Source organism: Carassius carassius, chromosome 21, assembly GCF_963082965.1.
Source record: "Carassius carassius chromosome 21, fCarCar2.1, whole genome shotgun sequence".
NCBI lineage: Eukaryota > Metazoa > Chordata > Actinopteri > Cypriniformes > Cyprinidae > Carassius > Carassius carassius.
The window spans coordinates 7,074,241-7,095,435 of record NC_081775.1 but is presented as its reverse complement, the minus strand read 5'-3'; the positions used below and the strand labels follow the sequence as shown (position 1 = coordinate 7,095,435).

The following is a 21,195-nucleotide window of genomic DNA, read 5'->3' as shown; positions in this document are numbered from 1 at the left end:
TATACTTAATGTGCACATTTTCATTGGTAGACGTTTTCTCACCAACATCAAAATTTTCAAAGCACTTGCTTGACTTTATTTAGCTCTTCCCATCAATTCTGCTTAATTTTTAATGTTGGAAACGGTAGACAGGCATGAATAATGCACTGTGGTGACCATTCATAATTGATGATCTGTTATATAGCAAATTCAATACTGATATGTGGTTTATTTAGAAATCCATAGTCATCAATACGAGCAGGAGAGCAAAAGTCCATCATCAATGTGAGCTAAAGACCTTGAAACCATCAGCAACTAATGAAACGCCTTTAATACATGTAGGTTATATCAGAAAAAAGAAATCACAGAAAGAATCCAAATTACATGACAGAGCACTTTGTCTTGAATGTGCTCTATCATAGTTTTAACTGCTGTAGCTTAATTGGTATATTTGGGCTTTTATTCAATTAATTAAATGGTTAGTCAATAATTCCTGAGTCTACAAGACAAAATGTGACATGAAGCATTTCGAAATGGAAATTACATTTTATGAAATTGATGCACTTGTTAACACTATGTGCAATACATAGGTGAAAATTAGCTATACAATATAAATAAATTGCATCTTTTGTCTGCAATTATACATAGCCTTAGTTCTCCAAGTTGTCTATGGTTTAGTGTACTTTGAATACATTAATACATATTTACATACATATGATAAAATGCATAAACATGTACCAAGTCTTGTGTGGGAAGGCCAGTCAGGGTGAATAAATGCTGAGGTAACGTGCTAAAACAGATCATTTGAAGCCCCCGTTCACCCACAACACACTATTTCTAACAAGAAATAACATTGGCATTAAAAACATTAATAATGCTTAGGAGGATGTGCTTCGATTAGCAAAATGTACAAGTGCTCCACTACTCTAAAAAGCTGTGCTAGGAAGCATATTAAAATACAGAGATGCTAAACTCAGTATCTTAAACACAAAAATAAAATCCATTTGAAGAACTAGAATAGAAGTTAGTCGATCTTGAGCATGAGGGTAATGCTTGCTTGCAAGATCGTATATCGAGAAACTTGTTTGGTCACAGCACTCGTGGCTTGGGGTGAACTGATTCAAGGTTCAGATGGAAGCCATTGTCTAAAACCTTTTAAAACCCCAAAATGTGTCCTCTAAATCCCATAATCCTCATCACTTGCCTTCCTGGATCTCACACATCCAAGTCAAACAGTAACCTGCAACGATTAAAATCTAGCGTCTTGGAATGATTCAGTGGGAAACAACAATCAGATATCCTGAACCTGAGATTTAAAAGAGCTTTAGGTAAATCCACAAAGGCAAACAGGTGTGAAATGATATCATATGATGAAAAGAACAGTTGAGACAGGGGAGACCAAGTCAACAGCCTTTGAAGGAGTTCTGCAGGAGACGGAAAGTGAGAGAGGTAGGGAGCAGCACACTTCACAGGGATGATCCTGGAAATGGAGTGCTCTAACACTTCAGATCAAATGATCAACCCTGGAGATCATGCTCCACACAGATTTGACATCAAACATGCTCTTTTCCCAACTGACACTGAAAATCAATGGAGAAAGAGCGACTGAAAGAACTGGGGCGCAGGACTCATTTGAAATAGCACCGTCCCACCGCTCTCCCACAATGCTGAGGTACATTATTGGTACAAATGAACATTTTACAGTTTTCCCATAGTCAGCGGTGTAAAAGTAACATCTACCCAGCAATAGGACATCTGAGGACTGCTAAAAAGTACAGTCCTTTCAGGTATTAACTCAAAATTGTATTGAAAACAAGACACGCAAATAGTTCACTCAATAGGTTTTATGTCTTGAAGAGATAATTCACCCAAAACTGAAGATCTGGCCATCATTTACTCAACCCCAAATGACATTGTTACGTTCTTTCTTCTGCAGAACACACACAGAAAGACATTTTGAGACTTTTTTTTGTCCATACAACAGAAGTCAATGGGGTCCATTATGTTGATTTGGAGTCACTGTATGGACAAAAACATTCTTGCAAATGGCTTCTTTTGTGTTTCACAGAAGTAAGTAAGTAATTTACTCAAATTTGAAGTAAATGATGACAGAATCTTTGACTGAACTACCCCCTTAAGGTCATGTCTAATTTATTTATTTTTTACATTGATTACCCTGACTGAGGTCCTTATGCTAGTGATGCTAGTTTTGCGAACAACTTTCAGTCATGGATTGCAAGGAAAGAGCCTGAAAAAGAAAAAAAGAATACAGCTGTAGGATGTCAGGACACTAAAGGGCCCACCAATTGTCATGTGATTGTGCCTAATTTGTTCATGTTTGTTGAAGCTCAGAGAGAACATTACGGGGACAGCACTACATTATCAAGACCTTGAAAAAAGTGTTTGCTTAATCTAACAAAAGCTAAGCATTTTCCACCATACCATCCTGTTTTTTTATGCAAAAGCAATTAACAGCCATCAGACATGGGCCACGTGTTGTTTATTAGTCTTTTAATGTGATAACTGATTCTGGAAAACCTCCTGGAGAGTGATAATTTCGGACAGGGCACCTTCTGGACTACTGGCCAGGGAAAAAAAACGAGTTATTACAAATGCTGGTGCCATTACATCCACATTTCCTTCTAGCTGTACCACATGCATCTCTTTGACATACAGTGTCATTTGCTCAAGTAACGACAAAGAAACAGGCCCACAATGGCCTACGATACTCTTTATGAACAAGCAATGCCAATAATGTCAAGAAGAGACAGTTGTTGTTTTCCCACAGAGCAGCGGTAAATTTCAAGTTGCAAGGTTGGAAAACATGCGAGGAACACCGTCCTGAATGCCCATGCTTCGCTCAATTCTCACTTCCTCTATCCCACTGTTGCACAGATTACTGGTTTGGTGAGTTTGCTCGGTTTTCCTGCAGGAGTTCCTCAGTGTATGTGTTTTTCAACGCACTCTCGGCTCATGAAAGGTGACAAACGGGGGGATTCCAGTATCCGATCAGCTATGCCCACCCTTCCCACCCTCCCCTTTTGATTTTGCCCCTATATTGGTATCCAGCAACTGAATACATTCCCCTATCCACATCTTGCCCCAAATGTAATAATAATAAAAAAAGGTAAAAACAAGGTCTACTGTGGAATGGCTTTACTCCTCACAGTCAGTAGGGGATGCCAGAACCCCTGTGAACTACTGAGGTGCGGTTGGCGTTCTTGCGGCTGGTTCGTCGAGTCTGGGTGTTCTTGGCGGCCGGGGGGCTCCGAGCGATGGGCGAGGCCCTCCCCCTGGGGCCCTTTCGCTTCCCCCTAGGCCCTGCACGGCCCCTCCCGGCCACTAAGGGTCACTTCTTACGAGAGTGGAGTGTGTCCTGAAACTTGGTGCTGGTGTAACGCACATGGAAGCCCTTCTTATTGATGGTGTCATCTGAGCGGAATTTGATGACAATGGAGTCACCAGCGGAGTAGATCTCTTCTGGAGGCTGGAAACACAAAGATGGAGGAAGACTTGAGTAGGCTAGATAGAACAAATTCCCTTTCATCACATCAACACAACCTCATCAATCCTACAGATTGACATTTTAGTGCAGTGATTCCCAATCCTAGTCCTGGAGAACCCCAACACTGAACATTTTTTATGTCTGTCTTATCTGAAAAAACATTTGAGGTCCTGGAATCTTCACTAATGAGCTAATAAGTTAAATCAGGTGTGTGTAAAATGAGGGGGTTTTCTGCAAGCAGGATTGGGAACCACTGTTTGGGAACTACTTGGGGTGTCCAAACCTGTTCCTGGATTGCCACTGTCCTGCAAAGTTTAGCTCAAACCCTGATTTAACACACTCGGACATGCTAATCAAGGTCTTCAGACTCACTAGAAAGTTCTAGTCAAGTGTACTGGAGTTGGGTGGAACCAACATCTGCAGGATGGTGGCCCTTGATGAGTATGATTGGACACATCTGGTCTAGAGTGAGCCAGTATTGAGTTAAAAGGAGTCAGAAAGACCACAAGTAAGAACTCCCATGATTCTTTACGCAGGTTAATTGTGCAATGATAGCACCTCATTAATGGGCTTGGCAATACAACGCAGAAGTGGGTTCCAAAGAACAGGTTTTTGGTCCCCTACACCCTTCTTCTCTACAAAGCTCTCACTCTGTAGGGTAAACTTTCTGAAGTGCTACCATTTTAAAATCTGTTCCGATTTTAAAAGATGTGTAGTGTATTCAAGACCTAACTATTGTCTTTCACCTAAGTTCTAAAGTGCTACCAAAATCATCAACACACGATGAAAGCTGTTCCAAAATAAAGTTAGATTGGAACACAGTTATTATATACTCAATTTGATAGCGTGCACAATCACAGGGGCTTTTTCCTCTCCTAAATTTCTGACCAATAAAAGCATCCTTTTACTCTTCCTGTAAAAGTTCAGTTTTTCCTTCTTTGATTTTGAAACAATGGGTTGGTTAAGTGTCACCACTTTGTGAACAAACTAATTATCGCAGAAAAAAAATAAGGTGCAAAATATGTAACAGTATGTGTGTACAGTTGATGATCAAATTTGGATTGTGCACACTGCGTTGAAAATTAGGTATACATTGAGCTTTAAAAGGTATCTGCCTATGTAGATAGTGAAAAGTGCTTCACATAAGAACCTAAATCTCAAAGCATTTGATATGGTTTCAGAGTAGTTTCCATTGTGCAGTGGCTCTTTTCTGACCAAGTTTAAATGGGTTATTTTAGGCTGTGAAAGCATAATGTGGCAGCACACTTAAGCTCATGTTGCTCGAGGGACATATTCCCTGCTGTTAGTAAATTGTCAGTTGCTTTGGATTAAAAGCATGCTCTAAATGGCAAGCTACCAAAACTCGATTGAGACAAATGCACACTGTCAAACATCCTCTTGGTTCAATTTAAGAAAACCTTTCAGGCGATAAGCAGGTTACACCCATTTCAGTATCAGAATTTCATCCGATATACCTTGTCTAAACTCAGCCTCAGTCCTTCTCTTTGAACTGAAGTAAATGTAATCATGCTGTTCTGTTACCTACAGAGCTGATCTCATTCATACACACAACACACTGAGTTCTTATTGTTTCAGAGATTTTTGTATGATTTGTATGTTTCAGAGATTTTGTTTCTCTCCAGAACTAGAAATTAGGAACATCCCTGACAGCCTCTTTCAAAGATCATCGTTTATCCTGTAAAGCAGTAGTTCTCAAGTGAGGGATTGTGTCCCAAAAATGATCCACATGTCTGATCTAATAGGGTCATGGACAGCAAATTTAAACGGGACTGTAAGGGCCAGTGAACACAATGTCTGATGGCTCGTAGAAACCAATCAAGCCTAACAAAGTAATTTGAGTTAGAAAGGGCAAATAAATGTGGTTCTGCATGATTAGCTGCACTAATTCACAAAGAATAGTGCTGGTGCTGAGTGATTGGTTGCTTTGAAATTTCTTAGATCGAACTTTTTTGCATTCAAGTTTTGATTTTGTGCACTTCAACAGCCAGTTAAAGGTATAGTTCACCCCCCCCCCCCCCAAATAAAAAAGATCTGCATCAATTACTCTCCCTAATGTTATTCCATGTCATTATTTCATTCATCTTCAAAACACCAATGAAGAAATTTTTATAAAACTGTAAAGATTTCGGTCTCTCCGTTTAAAGTCCATTCCACAAAAAAAACGTCAATCCTTCAAATAGTTCATGAAGACATTGTACAATAATTCCATATGAATCAAGGAGTTCATATGGTGAGCAGAATTAATCTAAACTTTTATTCATATAAAAAACTGATCAACAAACACACATAGTGCATTAAATATAAGCTCAAACTTATAAAGTACCAAGGTTGGAGCTTGCCTTTGAGCTTATTTACCATATTTGCTGTGCCATATGTGTGTAATGAAAGTTTATATTTGATAAAAACCTACAACCCGAATTCCGGAAAAGTTGGGACGTTTTTTAAATTTTAATAAAATGAAAACTAAAGGAATTTCAAATCACATGAGCCAATATTTTATTCACAATAGAACATAGATAACGTAGCAAATGTTTAAACTGAGAAATTTTACACTTTTATCCACTTAATTAGCTCATTTAAAATTTAATGCCTGCTACAGGTCTCAAAAAAGTTGGCACGGGGGCAACAAATGGCTAAAAAAGCAGCAGTTTTGAAAAGATTCAGCTGGGAGAACATCTAGTGATTAATTAAGTTAATTGATATCAGGTCTGTAACATGATTAGCTATAAAAGCTTTGTCTTAGAGAAGCAGAGTCTCTCAGAAGTAAAGATGGGCAGAGGCTCTCCAATCTGTGAAAGACTGCGTAAAAAAATTGTGGAAAACTTTAAAAACAATGTTCCTCAACGTCAAATTGCAAAGGCTTTGCAAATCTCATCATCTACAGTGCATAACATCATCAAAAGATTCAGAGAAACTGGAGAAATCTCTGTGCGTAAGGGACAAGGCCGGAGACCTTTATTGGATTCCCGTGGTCTTCGGGCTCTCAGACGACACTGCATCACTCATCGGCTTGATTGTGTCAATGACATTACTAAATGGGCCCAGGAATACTTTCAGAAACCACTGTCGGTAAACACAATCCGCCGTGCCATCAGCAGATGCCAACTAAAGCTCTATCATGCAAAAAGGAAGCCATATGTGAACATGGTCCAGAAGCGCCGTCGTGTCCTGTGGGCCAAGGCTCATTTAAAATGGACTATTTCAAAGTGGAATAGTGTTTTATGGTCAGACGAGTCCAAATTTGACATTCTTGTTGGAAATCACGGACGCCGTGTCCTCCGGGCTAAAGAGGAGGGAGACCTTCCAGCATGTTATCAGCGTTCAGTTCAAAAGCCAGCATCTCTGATGGTATGGGGGTGCATAAGTGCATACGGTATGGGCAGCTTGCATGTTTTGGAAGGCTCTGTGAATGCTGAAAGGTATATAAAGGTTTTAGAGCAACATATGCTTCCCTCCAAACAACGTCTATTTCAGGGAAGGCCTTGTTTATTTCAGCAGGACAATGCAAAACCACATACTGCAGCTATAACAACAGCATGGCTTCGTCGTAGAAGAGTCCGGGTGCTAACCTGGCCTGCCTGCAGTCCAGATCTTTCACCTATAGAGAACATTTGGCGCATCATTAAACGAAAAATACGTCAAAGACGACCACGAACTCTTCAGCAGCTGGAAATCTATATCAGGCAAGAATGGGACCAAATTCCAACAGCAAAACTCCAGCAACTCATAGCCTCAATGCCCAGACGTCTTCAAACTGTTTTGAAAAGAAAAGGAGATGCTACACCATGGTAAACATGCCCCGTCCCAACTATTTTGAGACCTGTAGCAGAAATCAAAATTGAAATGAGCTCATTTTGTGCATAAAATTGTAAACTTTCTCAGTTTAAACATTTGCTATGTTATCTATGTTCTATTGTGAATAAAATATTGGCTCATGTGATTTGAAAGTCTTTTAGTTTTCATTTTATTAAAATTTAAAAAACGTCCCAACTTTTCCGGAATTCGGGTTGTAAATTAAATCTGTTAAATAATAAAGCAATCATGTCTTCAGAGGACTTGGACTGAACCACTTGATTTATATGGATGACATTTAAGATCTATTATCTTTTTGGAGCGTCAAAATTTAGGAAGAAGTGACTTTCAATGAAGAGGCAGAAATCTCTCACGATATCATGAACTGAGTTTCAAAGACTTGCGTTTTATGGGTTTGAAATGTCATGAGGGTTAATTTTCGTCGAAATACCCCTTGAAATAAGTTGTTTCTACAGGTTCTGACATGAAATGCAGAAGCATTTTGATGTTTGTGATTTTATCTAGCAAATCTAAACCTGTGCTTTACCCCTGATCCACAGTAGCGGCCTAGTCTGGGTGATTTGGTGTCCGCCCCATCAAACAGCTCCATGTAATCATAGCCACAGTCGGCCTCCTCCTCAATCTCGAAGGTCTGGAAGATGAGCTCCACGCCGTAGCCCTTCTCTGCTGTGATCACCCACTGACAGTCTGACGCCCCGGGGTAGTTATTGTCACCAAACTGGGCATGAGAGTAGAGGTCTTTAGTTTTCACCTCGGCTTTCAGACGGCCTCCGCACTCTGGAGAAGAGAAAGAAAAAAACGTGGGAAAGAAATTCACCAGCGCATTCAGCATCTCAGCATATCACTGCAAGTCAATAGTCCCTAATAACCAGAAATGGTTTAATTATTAATATTAGAAAAAGTCATTATTTATTGAACGTTGGTGTCATTTTTAAAAAAGCAATAAGCCATTTGAACCATGTGCTTCAGTGATTTTACCATGGCCTGTTGTTAATGACACAACAGAGTGCTGCAAGGTTATTGTTTTATTAAATGAGACTTCATGTAATTGCAGTATTTAGTGGTACTTTATTTAACAGATGGATGTGCTCACCTGCAGTATGGGAAGCCTCGAAGCCTTTCTTCTGTACTGAGTTATCAGAGAAGAAGCGGATGAACATCTTGTTGCCGGAGGATATGATCGGTTGAGGCTTCTTTGTGCCACAGTACTGTCCGAGGCTAGAGGCCTTCCCATCACGACCGTCATAAATCTCAATATGGTCATAAGCACATTCCAGATGAGGCTCCATGTCCATTTCATTGAAAGCCTGAAAAATACGGCTCATGTCAACGTTTGAACGGCAGACACTCCATACACTATTATAGTGAACAGGGAAACAAGACTTCTTTTGAAATCGAGTTCCAGTGAGCTGCTTCGTTGTCTATGTAGACAGTTATGTTCTAAGTGGCCATTCAAAAAGAATATTTTTTTGGATTTAAAAACATGAGACCGAGTGCAAGTGGACTTTAAAAAAAAGGATTGTCTGGAGTCATTTTTAAAATTTGAAATATAGTGTTTTTAGGACGGTGGAGCATGCATGAGATGATGCAACAAACATGTCCATCTAGTGCATGTTCAGATAGAAATACAAACGGAAAAACAGAAAAGTGGAATATAAAACTGTGTTGTGTGAAGGGCCATTCACATAGACATTGCTTTTGTGTTTTATTTACTCACCCTTCACTTGTACTTAACCTGTATGATTTCTTTATTCCGTTGAGCACAAATGTGGGTATTTTATAAGAATGTTGGTAAACAAACAGTTGACAGTAGCCATTAACTTCCATAGTATTTTTTTCCATACTATGGAAGTCAATGGCTACCAATGCTTACCAATACTCTTCAAATGTTGGTACTGTTGCCATTAACTATTTGGTTATCATTTTGGTCACCAAACATTTTGGTCACCAACCATTGTCTTCCATAGTATGGGGAAAAAATACTACTGATGTCAATGGCTACCGCCAACTGTTCAAAAAATCATCAAAATATATTATTTTACGCTCAATAGAAGAAAGAAACTCATACAGTTTTGGAATAAGTGGAGGGTGAGTTACTGATGACAGAATAGTGCTGAGGAAGACATCGGGCTACTAAACAATATTTGTGCACACACGATTTTTTCATTCACAGCTCTCAGGGATACTTGATCCTGATTGGTCAATCGCAGCATTCTGCAGTCAAATATTCTTATATAATTATGCTATAGAGTATAAACGTGCCAAACAAACCAATTTCCTATAAAGCTGCGCTAGTTACATACCTCAAACAATACACAGACTCTTTTTTTCTTAAAATAAATAATTTAAAATGACATAATTAAATTTATTTACAGGTCTTTATAGCAAAATAAACCCTTACAGGGTGATGCAAGGCTTGATGCTGGGGTCAAGCTTATTCTGCAGGGCTTTGTTTTGAACTAATGACCGTTTGGACGGTACATTACCCAACGATGGTAAATATGACTGGAGAGGGGATGTACTATTACATACTAGTTTGATCCGATGTCCCTGGGTGGTGGAGAGGGCCCAGGTGCACGTCTTCTTACTGGGGTATTTATCTGGCCAGTTGGGGCTGGTGATAATCCCGCTCACGCTGTTCACAACGTGATCACAGCCAGCTGAAAGAGATACCAATAACACGTGATGTCCAGCACTCAAAAACCCATACAAACAGCCCCATGCTCACACTCATCATATGAGCAACGTTCAAACTCCAGACAACGAGAATCACCATCGTTTTTGGCACGCAGATCCATGCATTTCCCAACCTCCTCAAACAACTTTTTTTTTTCGTTTCTCCCAAGCACTGCCACTCTCTTTCTATTTCTGCCCACAAGAGGAAGGCGTTCTCTAAAAATATCCAGACTCTAGTTAGTGTCAGTGAGCTGAAATCGATGGTGAAGGTTTCTGAGCAGTTGTGCGCTAATAGGGAAAATAAAACAACCAGACTGCTGTTCGTCTGTGACCTTCCAGGCATACAGCACATAATTCTGATATATTTGAGAAAACTCTTGCCAAAACCAGAGGTGGAAAGAGTACAAAAATATTCTACTCAAGTAAAAGTACCATTACATTAATGAAATTTTACTTAAGTACAAGTAAAAGTACCAGTCTAAAAATCTACTCAAGTAAAAGTAAAAAGTAGCTCATTTAAAATTTACTCAGAGTAAAAATTACTTAGTTACATTTTAACAGTGGAAGGGAGTCAAAAATGGGACAGGCCAAGGGGTGTCAAACTCAGTTCCTGGAGGGCCACAGTCCTGCACAGTTTAGATATAACCCTAATTAAATACACCTGATCCAGCTAATCTAATCATTTAGGTTTATTTGAAAACTACATGATATGTGTGCTGGAGCAGGGTTAGAACTAAACTCTGCAGGGCTACGGCCCTCCAGGAACTGAGTTTGACACCCCTGGGATAGGTCTATTAATCTCAAACTAGTTGTTTTTAATTAAAGGAATCAGTAATTTAGAATAATAAAACATTTGGGCTGTTACCAGGCAAATCAGTATCAACAAACTCATCTTTTAATGCAGAGGAAATGCAGAAGATTCATTGGAAGTGGCATTTAGATGTATTACACTGTTTAGTGCAGGACAAGAATGCATTTAACCTGCAGTTACAAATGCATGAATAATGTTTTGATATACACGACATAAAATGTTGAATAATCATTTGAAATGATAAGAAATTAATTATTTAAAAAAATCAAAAGATACTTTAAATGTGAAATTAAAATGGCCAGTATGTGTCAGCAAGTCACTGTTAATAAGTGAGTCATTGCGATTGAACCGAATCATTTAAACGGTTGATTCATTCAGGAACGAAACACTGTCACGTTGCTCAGAGACGCAAAACTGTGGTTTGGTGGCTGTGTTTGGAATTATTTTCTGTTGTAGAAATAGAGCTAAAAAAGGCAATATGGTGTCTAAAACGCAAGTCTCTTAATTAACATGTTTACTGAACTGTTATATATATGTATGTATATATTCATGATGATTTTTGGAGGAAAAGATGGCATTATTTGTGTGATTTTCATTTAATATATGAAATTATATAAATATGTGAATTTTCTGCCCCTATATCTTCAATTTTGTGATCATGCTAAATGCATTTTAGGAGACTGAATCACACAGTGAAAGAACGCACTATAAATGGGCGCACATCATTAAAACAAAAATAGCACACTCCTCACCACTGTCCTTTTGGCTAATTTGTGCAAAACCTCTTGCTAAAATGTCAAAGCTTCATTTTAACCACCAATGCAACGATGCAATTATTTAGCTTACCTCTACATTCTTGCAAAGGGTTGATGTCTTGTCGAGATTTTATAAGCTGCTAGTTTGGTCTTCCTAGGCAAGTACAGTTTACACTGCATAATAGAGCATACATATGGCCAGGGGTTCACTTCATTTCCTTCGAGTTCAACTTCAGAATGTGACGGGGTTTCGTTTTCTGCGGTGTCTGCACCACTAACGCCTGTTTTGTCCGTCTGCATCTTTCTTGTGATTTTAGCGCCAGTTTGCCCTCCTGTCCATTATTTACTGCCGTAGTTTCTAGGGAGCGATTTTTTTTTTTCTTTTTTACTCAGTAATTAATGTGTTTTAAAATGTAGCGAAGTACAATACTTCAAACAAAATATACTTAAGTAAAAGTAAAATTACAGATTTAAAAAATTACTTTAAAAAGTATTAGTACACAAAAAAGCTACTCAATTACAGTAACGCGAGTAAATGTAATTCGTTACTTTCCACCTCTGGCCAAAACCTAACCTAAAGCAATTTACAGAGAATTTCTGCTTACATAGGCTAACTAATCTAGGATTGTGTTTTTTTCTTTCTTTATAAAATAGAGTTTCAACTCTAACTTGAAACATAGTCAAAGCTAATATATTTATGGATATCTGTCAAGCTATAAAAAGTAGAGATTTTTCATGCAAAAATTACAATTCTGTCACTATTCACTCTCCTCATGTTGCTCAAAGTGCTAAAATCTCAAAATGCCACTGGATTTTGAGTGCATCATTACCAAATGTGCTGTGTTTTGAATGTGTGGAATTAAGAACGAGATTTGAGAGCTACTTCAAGGAAAGATTTTTAAAGGAATAAACTATTACTTTTCAGTTTGTTCCTCCTATCATATTGCTTTAGAAGAAGCTTATATTGTCATGTCGTCATATTTCTGGTACATTTATAGTGCTTATATGTCCTTTTTGAATCTTGATAGCTGTGAACACAATGAAGTATCATTGTACTGAAAAGAGCAGAATGAACATTCTTCATCATCTCTCCTTTTGTGTCTCACACAAGAGAAATGTCACAGGTTTGGAACAATACGAGGGTGAGTAAATGATGACAATTTAAATTTTTTGGATGAGTTATCCAGTTAATAATAACATATTTCATCACTTACTGAACACTGGCGTATTTTATCATATTGCTACCATTTTACATAACAATATGGCATGATTTTAAGCAAGTTTACATGGCCTGTTACTTCAAAGGTACACTGTCTATAGTGTATATTCACATATAAGCGTGTGTGTGTTTCTCACCTTCCTTGCAGTCATGTTTGTTTTCATGCAAGACGAAGCCACTTCTGCACTGACAACTGTAGCTGCCAAAGGTGTTCACACATTCATGCTGACATCCACCGTTCTCCTTAGAGCACTCATCTTTATCTGAGAGAACAAAACACCAGATCTCAGTAACACACAGATAATCTTTTTCCCCCATGATGATTAGGAAAAAAAAAAGAACATCATTCTACTTTAATGAGATAAATCCTATACGCATTACACTTTATACGCATTCTAACAAAATGCATTTTCAGTAAAGGCTACAATCAGATATTTTTTCCAGTATATATTATACATTTAACATTTTTATTTCACAGCATAAACTAACCTGAGAAGAACTGGGCCTTGAAGCCCTTCTTGGAGACGGTGTTGTCAGATTTAAACTCAATGCGCATGTTGTTGTACTGAGAGGTGATGGCCTCTGGTTTCTCAGCTCCGCAGAATTTCCCGTGCAGTCTGGAGTCGGCAGACAGACCACTTCTCACCTCAACAAAGTCATATTTACACACCTGCACAGCAGAGAGCGACACACGGGTCAGACCTTTCCACCACTGCTGGTCAGCAGCATCAAAACATAGCATATGACGCTCTTTTAAGAAAGGAAATAAAATAGTGGAATAACCTGTATTGTTTTCTCTTTCGCATTTATTATTTTGGATAAAAACATCTGATAAATGTAAATGTTTGAATCAAAAATAGAGATGGGAAAATAGTGTCATGTTTGTTTTGATGAGAAACTGGATGGATCCTTCATTTAAGTGGAACAAAATGCTCTAAATAGTCCACTGATTCTTTTCACAGCTTTTCATTTTGATTGCAACACATGAGTGTATAGCATTACACTTATGTTGTTTTTGGCAGTCAACAAAGCTGAAGCCATTCTCACCTCCCTCTATTAAAGCAGAGCCAGTACAAGAAATGTTCTAGGTTCAATAAAATTTAAGCTCTACTGACAGCATTAACACAGACAATATCGACAAAACAAACATAAATCATATTCACAGTAATGCACTTGACAATAGAAGTCTATGGGGTGGCTTGTAGTTTAAAAGAAGCACTTGCATGCATTCTTATACCGAAACGTGCTATTTAAGTACCGTATTTTCCGGACTATAAGTCACACTTTTTTTCATAGTTTGGCTGGTCCTGCGACTTCTAGTCAGGTGCGACTTATTTATCAAAATTAATTTGACATGAACCAAGAGAAATGAACTAAAAATGAATCATTATTAGTTAAATCATTACCGTCTACAGCCGCGAGAGGGTGCTCTATGCTGCTCAGTTCTCCTGTAGTCTACACTGAAGACATAGAGCGCCCTCTCACGGCTGGAGACAGTAATGTTTTCTCTTGGTTCTAAATGAATACGACTTATAGTCCAGTGCGACTTATATATGTTTTTTTTCCTCATCATGACGTATTTTTGGACTGATGCGACTTATACTCAGGTGCGAGTTATAGTCCGAAAAATACGGTGCGTAAATCATGCTTTTAATGGTGGGGCAGCTATTGTAAGTGGATGAATGTCTGGTTAAATGATACCAACGCAACTCCTGTGGCTGGAGTTTGCTCCATGTAAACAGAAGTAATCCTTTCACATACTGTGCAAAAGTTATTTTTGTGCAGGTTCTTGCCCTGTAGACTTTCAATATAAATCCATTACTGCAGACAGATTCGTTTTTGTGGTCATAATTACTTTCAGTGGTAATTGGCAACGTCACTGATGCAGAACCTGTATGAACCCAAATCATTCCTAGCTTTAATTTATACAGCAATTATATAGTACGCCATTAAGGCAAAAGCTATAAAATGCTCAGGAGAGCATACAGCTGCTTTAAACATGTCTTAGTGTGTCGTCTAATTTAGAGGTCTAACAACTATTTAAAAAACCCAGCCTAAGCCAACAGCATCATTTTCTTTCTCAAAATCACTTTTCTTGTTTAGCACTGATGTAATGACATTGCTGTTATTTTAATGCAATACAACCGGCTTCTATTGAAGTTTGTGACATTTAAAATAATGAAGTATAAAAAGACAGATGGCAACTCTTACAGGATAGCTCTGTTATAAACTATGAGTGTTTTTTTTTTGTGATAAACATGCACGAAGCCAGAAAACTACCCTTCAGTCACGTGAGCTGCACCGGGCAAAACTGCCGAAAGCTATAAACAAAGAACAAGTGAGAAACCATGAAGGCAATTTGGAGAAGTCAGTCCCTAAAGCCCTTTGGTGATTCACACAGATCGAGCTGAAATGAACCAGACAAACCCACCCCACGCTGAGGCAAAAACCTAGTGCTCACATCGTTCCCCTCCGTCTCGAAGACGTCGAAGAGCAGCGTGATGCGGTACTGCGTGGGCGCCACCAGCTGCCAGATGCAGTTCTTGTTGGGTGGATACTCTTTGGGCCAGCCTGGACTGGTGATGGACCCATTCAGCTTGGTGATGAAACCACCACAGGCAGCTGAGAAGAAGACAACAGAAAAGAACTGTAAGACAAATGATACTAATGTATTATGAAGAAATACTTCAGTTCATCAGTCCACACGCAACATTTCTTGAAATGATCTGATTCCTAAGCCTTTTCAAGGGGGTGGGGGGGTGGATACTTGTTTCTATTTATTGATTAGCAGATCTGAATTTGAGCATCACATGAAGATCAAGTTATGACATTTTGATAAGTACATGGTCAAAAAAGGAACGTGCTTGGATTGATCATTCTTAATAACTTCAAATAACAGATTAAGAAAAGTGACTTTAAGATGGCTTACTGTCCCTTCAGGTTCTCTTTATAGACAGAGTTTATTATGTAGAACGTTCGGTTGTTGTTTTCTTTAAAAAGTATTTTTGTCCTGGTCTTTAAACTTCATTTGAAGGCACTCGTGTGTGTTTATTTTGTTTCTGTGGATCGATCAAGAATCGTTTGAGAAGGAATCATGATGCATCAACAAATATACTTTATACCCTCTGATCACTATCACTGTGCATATATATTTAAAGGGGTAGTTCACCCAAAAATTGAACATTTCTCATCTAAAGTTTTATGGATTTTATGGATTTTAAGGATTATGGTGTCTAAACAACATCGAACTCCAATGACTTTCATTGTAGCACGTGCAAAACAACAATAAAACATTTGTCAACATTTGTTTCACAGAAGACAGACAGTCATACAGGTCTGGAACGACTTAAATAAGTAAATGATGACAGAAGTTTCATTTTGGTGTGAGCTGTCACTTTTTTTCCCCGCACATACAAAGCAATTATCCAATTATACCAGAGCTCATTGACATACAAAAGTCTCATACAGTAGGTGAAATGACTTTTTTTTTTTTTTTTTTTTTTTTACCTTTGTACAATTTTTTTTTTTACCCTTAAAGTGTGCATATTAATAAGTCAGAGTAGTAATACATACCCTTAAGGCATTAATATCTACTCTTATTATACAATTATGCACCCTTTGTTGGTACAAAAGTGTCTCTTTGAGGATACTATCCCAGTGACAAGGTGTTGGCACTATTTTAAGAGTTTAAAAAAATAAATGAAAAAATGTACAACACAGCTCCTTAAAAAAAAAAAAAAAATCCCTAAAGCTTCTACATTTATGATGCACAAAATTCCTGGGTTACAAAGCACTCTTAAACTTTCAATTAATCAAGCTGACATATAAAATAACAAGAACATTTTAATTAAAATAAACAGGGAACAACCCCAGGCTTAGTATCTAATCAAACACGAGCAGAAAGAAAGAGTAGTTTACTTTCATACTTTCAGTACTATCCAAATTACTCACCAGATTCCCTACAGCGATTTCCACCTAACACATGCGCTTGGGGAGAGATGTTTCCATGGCTACCCACATGAAGCCTTTGGACAGCACTTGCCTTGAAGTTTTAGCTTTATGTACATTTAAGCCCTATCAGTCTCTATTTATTCTGTGAGAACAAGCAGCACAGTCATAATGATAATGTGGGATTTACTGCTGATATGAATATAGCCACCGGGAAGCTTTGCTGGGCCAATCTTTCTTTTATCTAATGGAGAATCATTTTCCGATCGCTCCAGTCTGTCACGATTGAGCTGTTGAGTCATCTCAGTGCATGTCTGAACGAAAACACTTTTGCTCAATATAGCAGCCGCAGGGTACGTGGTGTCCTACCAACTGCCTCACACATCCAGACGTTAGCCGACGATACAATGAGAGACAACAATGTACCTAAGAATGCTTTGACCCTTAACCCCAACTGTATTGTAGCACTTTGTTTGAGAAGAATATGATATAAAAAGATTCAAACTTCAGCAGAATTTCCATCCGCTCAGAAAACAGAGCAGCGTTTTGTAAGTATCGTGCGGAGGAGGGCAAAGAAAGCCAGGCAAGCCTGCTGTCAATGTGAGGAAGGTGCTCATAACTTGCTGGCAGCCCCGAGCCAATAGCACAAAGCAGATGTCGGCGGTATGTCAACAGCGCAAGCAGGGGTAGTAATTAAGAGGATGCAGTAGCACAGACTGTCCACTAGAGGCAGAATGAGGCCGTGTAGCTGGCTGCTCAAAACATGCACTCAGTAATTAAGGCAAAGTGTGATTTTATATATATATAATTGCTTCTTTTTTTTTTTTATCTCAGACTAATATGCATAGGTAAGCATTCTGTAGGTTGATTCCCCCAAAAAGTGTAAATATGCTATCAAAACTATCAAAGTGATGTTTGTTTTGAGAACCCTGGTTCCCCTGGTTCAACCAATGGTGTGACTTTGCGGCGGGGCTATGAGTTCTGGAAATCTATTTATTTATTTTTACAATCCCGAGTGATGACATTACAAACAGAGTATGATTCACGAAACATTCTTAAAAAAACGAAATTCTTCTTAACTGCTAAACTAATTAACTAAAATATATACAGAATATTGTATGACAAATTTGAATTCTTGTGAAAAATTTAAAAAAATTATTGTACATAACCTCTTAATGTTAGTATAACATTCAAATTGTCTTAAATTCCCATAGGTAGGATATTAAATTGAATTGATTGATTTATTGAATGTATTTTTCGGGCCTTTTCAAATATTAAGCTTTCTAACATAACATTACTTATAGAATACATTATTACTAGGAATCTGCACAAATACTCTAAAAACTATTGATCAGTAATGTAAAGAAAGATTGGTTAATTATGTGTAATGTGCCTTTTGCTAAATTTGAAATTCAACAACACTTTGAAAACAGACCTTGTGTTTAATTTTATAATTACAACAATTTTCATCAGGATTTTGATCATTACGCTAATGTGCAACCAGCGCATCTTGGCCTTTGAGATGTTTAGCAAGTCTTTGTCAAGAACCGCTGTACAATCAGATAACACAAAAGCCTGTCATTTACTCTTCATATGAAAAAAATACACGTTCTTAAGAAAATATTTGAGAACTTAAGAATTTTTCAGGAATTGAACTTTAGTTTCTTAGAAATTTCTTGACTCCTTTTAAGAAGATGTATGTGAAATTGAACTTTCTTTGCCCTAAAGACCCGTTCACACCAAGAACGATAACTATAAAGATAGCTATAAAGATAACGATATTAGCGTCCACACCAGCGAACGATATTGTCTGTGTATTCTAAGCGGACGTGCGTCTGCTGCTTTAAATTCTCGAGCTCATTACAGCAGGATTGATTCTGATTGGTTGGCAATGTTTTATCGTTCATCAGGGAAAAAAAAATCGTTCTGAAAGTGATTCCAACGATATCGTTTCTCTGTGCCTTTATCGTTATAGTTGTGGTGTGGACTCTGCTATTCTGTAATATTGAGAACGATTTTTAGAACTATATCTTTATCGTTATCTTTATAGTTATTGTGCTTGGTGTGAACAGGCCTTAAAACTTGCCTTTATTACCAAACACAGAGTTAGCGTTATTTGTTTGTATACTGCAAGACAAATCCATATAAAAATTTTAAATGTACAGGTTATTTTCTGCCTGGGTATTATCCATTAAGTTTAAGAACATTTTTTAAGCCTAAAATGCAATTACAATTATAACGCAATTCATAATTTAAAATATGGGTAAAACATTCCTTTATGCTACCACTTATATTACTTTATATTAGAATATTGGGCCCTATTTTGAGACTTTTCTGAGAATGTACAGCTTTCCCGCAATACTGCCATAAACAGTTTAAATATGGCTCTGGCCTGTATCCAGCACTGTTCACATACTAACCCTCACAACTCCGTTTGTCTGCCGCCAGTTCGTACCCAGGGTCACAGGCACACTTGTAACTACCAAGCGTGTTGACACAGCGCTGCTCACAGCGACCGTTGTCGGGTCTGGAGCACTCGTCCATTTCTGCAACAACAAGAACATCAAAACTTGAGTTCTGAGTATCAGGGAGTCTATTTTTTTCCCTTTAATGTTTCATCATGTTGGTTACTGTCCAAATATTTTATGTGCATTCCTGAATTTAAAAAAATGTTGAGCTATAATGTTAAATTTTGAACTATAATGCCAATCATCACTCCAATCAATTTCCATAGATCAAATCCAAGATGAAACCATGAAGCAAAAAACGTTCACCTCACCTTTGAAGAAATTAGCAGCAAATCCAGCCTTGTTGACAGAACCGTCAGACACAAATTTCATCCAGAGCTGGTTGGAACTGGATTTAATATCATCGGGTTTGTCATAACCACAGAATCTGCCCAACAGCGGGCTGTTTTCTGAGTTCCCATCTCGAACCTCCAGGTAGTCGTAGGCACAGTTATCGTGCCTCTCGATCTTGGATTAAAAAGAGGAAAGATAATGGAGAAAAAGGAAATGGAAAAAGTAAATTTAAACCTGAAAGACCTGAAAAACATTTCTTTTCTTTCAATGCAAGACATGCCATTAAAATTTGATAGTATCCAGCTGTGACCATAACCAACCTTTTCATCAAGGTCTAGAACATCTTAAAAAAATAAAGTGGAAACAAGGCGGAATGTTTTCCCCCTTTTCTTTTAAAGATCTGCAACATCTCTTCTTTCCAAAGACAAAGATCATGGGGAGTTTTGGGTTTATTTACACCAGCTGTTTAGAGACAATCTAAACCAAACCCAGAGCCAATGCAATGACATGACAAAATCAGAGTCAGCTAGACGAATGACACAAGCACTAAGTTAAAGTTACAATCTATAGTCATTACAAAAAAAAAAAAAGATCCTCAGTATTAAAGGGATAGTTCACCCCAAAAATGAAAATTTGATGTTTATCTGCTTATCCCCAGGACATCCAAGATGTAGGTTACTTTGTTTCTTCACTAGAACACACACAGAGATTTTTAACTCAAACCGCTGTGGTCTATCAGTCATATAATGGAAGTGAATGGGAATCTCGGCTTTGAGAGCCAAAAAAAAAACAAAACAAAAAAAACAAATGCAACCCTGTGGCTCATGACAATACACTGATGTGTAAAGACTCGAAACAATCGGTCTGTGCAAGAAACTGAACAGTATTTAGTTCACACAATGTCCGAACTGTCCTGAGCACGTTCTCAATAGCCGGCGAATGGCGGCTTTACAGCGGATCGCAGACTTATAACTGCATTACCGCCACCTATCTCTCAAATGGACCACTGACACTCCTAATTGAGACTGTAGATAGAGTGTCAATGGTCCATTTGAAAGATAGGTGGCAGTAATGCACTTATAAGTCTGTGATCCGCAATAAATAAAAGAAGACGCGTCATGTGATGGCTAGTAAGAACGTGCTAAAGACAGTGTGACATTGTTGTGAATCAGAGTTAAAAAGCAATATAAATGCTGTTCAGTTTCTTGCGCAGACAGATAGTTTTGTCTTCATGTGTTTTGTTTTTTTTGACTCTCAAAGCCATGATTCCAGTTCACTTCCATTATATGACTGACAGACAGCAACGGTTAGAGATAAAAATCTTTGTTTGTGTTCAACTGAAGAAACAAAGTCATCTTTATCTTGGATACCCTTGGGGTAAGCAGATAAACATTAAATTTTTCATTTGTGGGTGAACTATCCCTTTAAGTGTACTCTGTTTATATAATCAAATAATTATATAATGATGTAAGGGTCTTTCTTTTACATTTTAGCAATGCCATTAGAGTCAATGTTAAAAAAAAAAATTACTTTAATGCATGCATGTTCTGAAGTACAATATAATATAATATAAGAGTATAACATATTCTAACAGAAAGTAAACAATTAATCATTTTATTAATTTGTGTATTACTGTGCACAGTGCAACTGTATATTGTGCAACTGTA

At 37.8% G+C, this 21,195-nt stretch overlaps 1 protein-coding gene across 2 annotated transcripts in view; it reads right to left on the bottom strand.

The window, feature by feature from the left end:
- Positions 1–2,473: 2,473 nt before the first annotated feature.
- LOC132097426 (bone morphogenetic protein 1-like) overlaps positions 2,474–21,195 on the bottom strand; it is a 74,468-nt gene continuing 55,746 nt past the window's right edge. Inside the window, exons 12-20 of one of the 2 annotated variants that reach the window (XM_059503130.1) lie at positions 19,507–19,702; positions 19,148–19,273; positions 15,211–15,401; positions 13,269–13,449; positions 12,917–13,042; positions 9,851–9,978; positions 8,412–8,625; positions 7,845–8,095; positions 2,474–3,466 (exon numbers count right to left, since the gene is read on the bottom strand). In XM_059503130.1, the coding sequence (XP_059359113.1) occupies positions 3,329–3,466; positions 7,845–8,095; positions 8,412–8,625; positions 9,851–9,978; positions 12,917–13,042; positions 13,269–13,449; positions 15,211–15,401; positions 19,148–19,273; positions 19,507–19,702 (1,551 nt within the window). In that variant the 3' untranslated portion in view covers positions 2,474–3,328. The remainder of the gene's footprint in view (positions 3,467–7,844; positions 8,096–8,411; positions 8,626–9,850; positions 9,979–12,916; positions 13,043–13,268; positions 13,450–15,210; positions 15,402–19,147; positions 19,274–19,506; positions 19,703–21,195) is intronic. The other variant, XM_059503131.1, reaches the window with a different exon arrangement.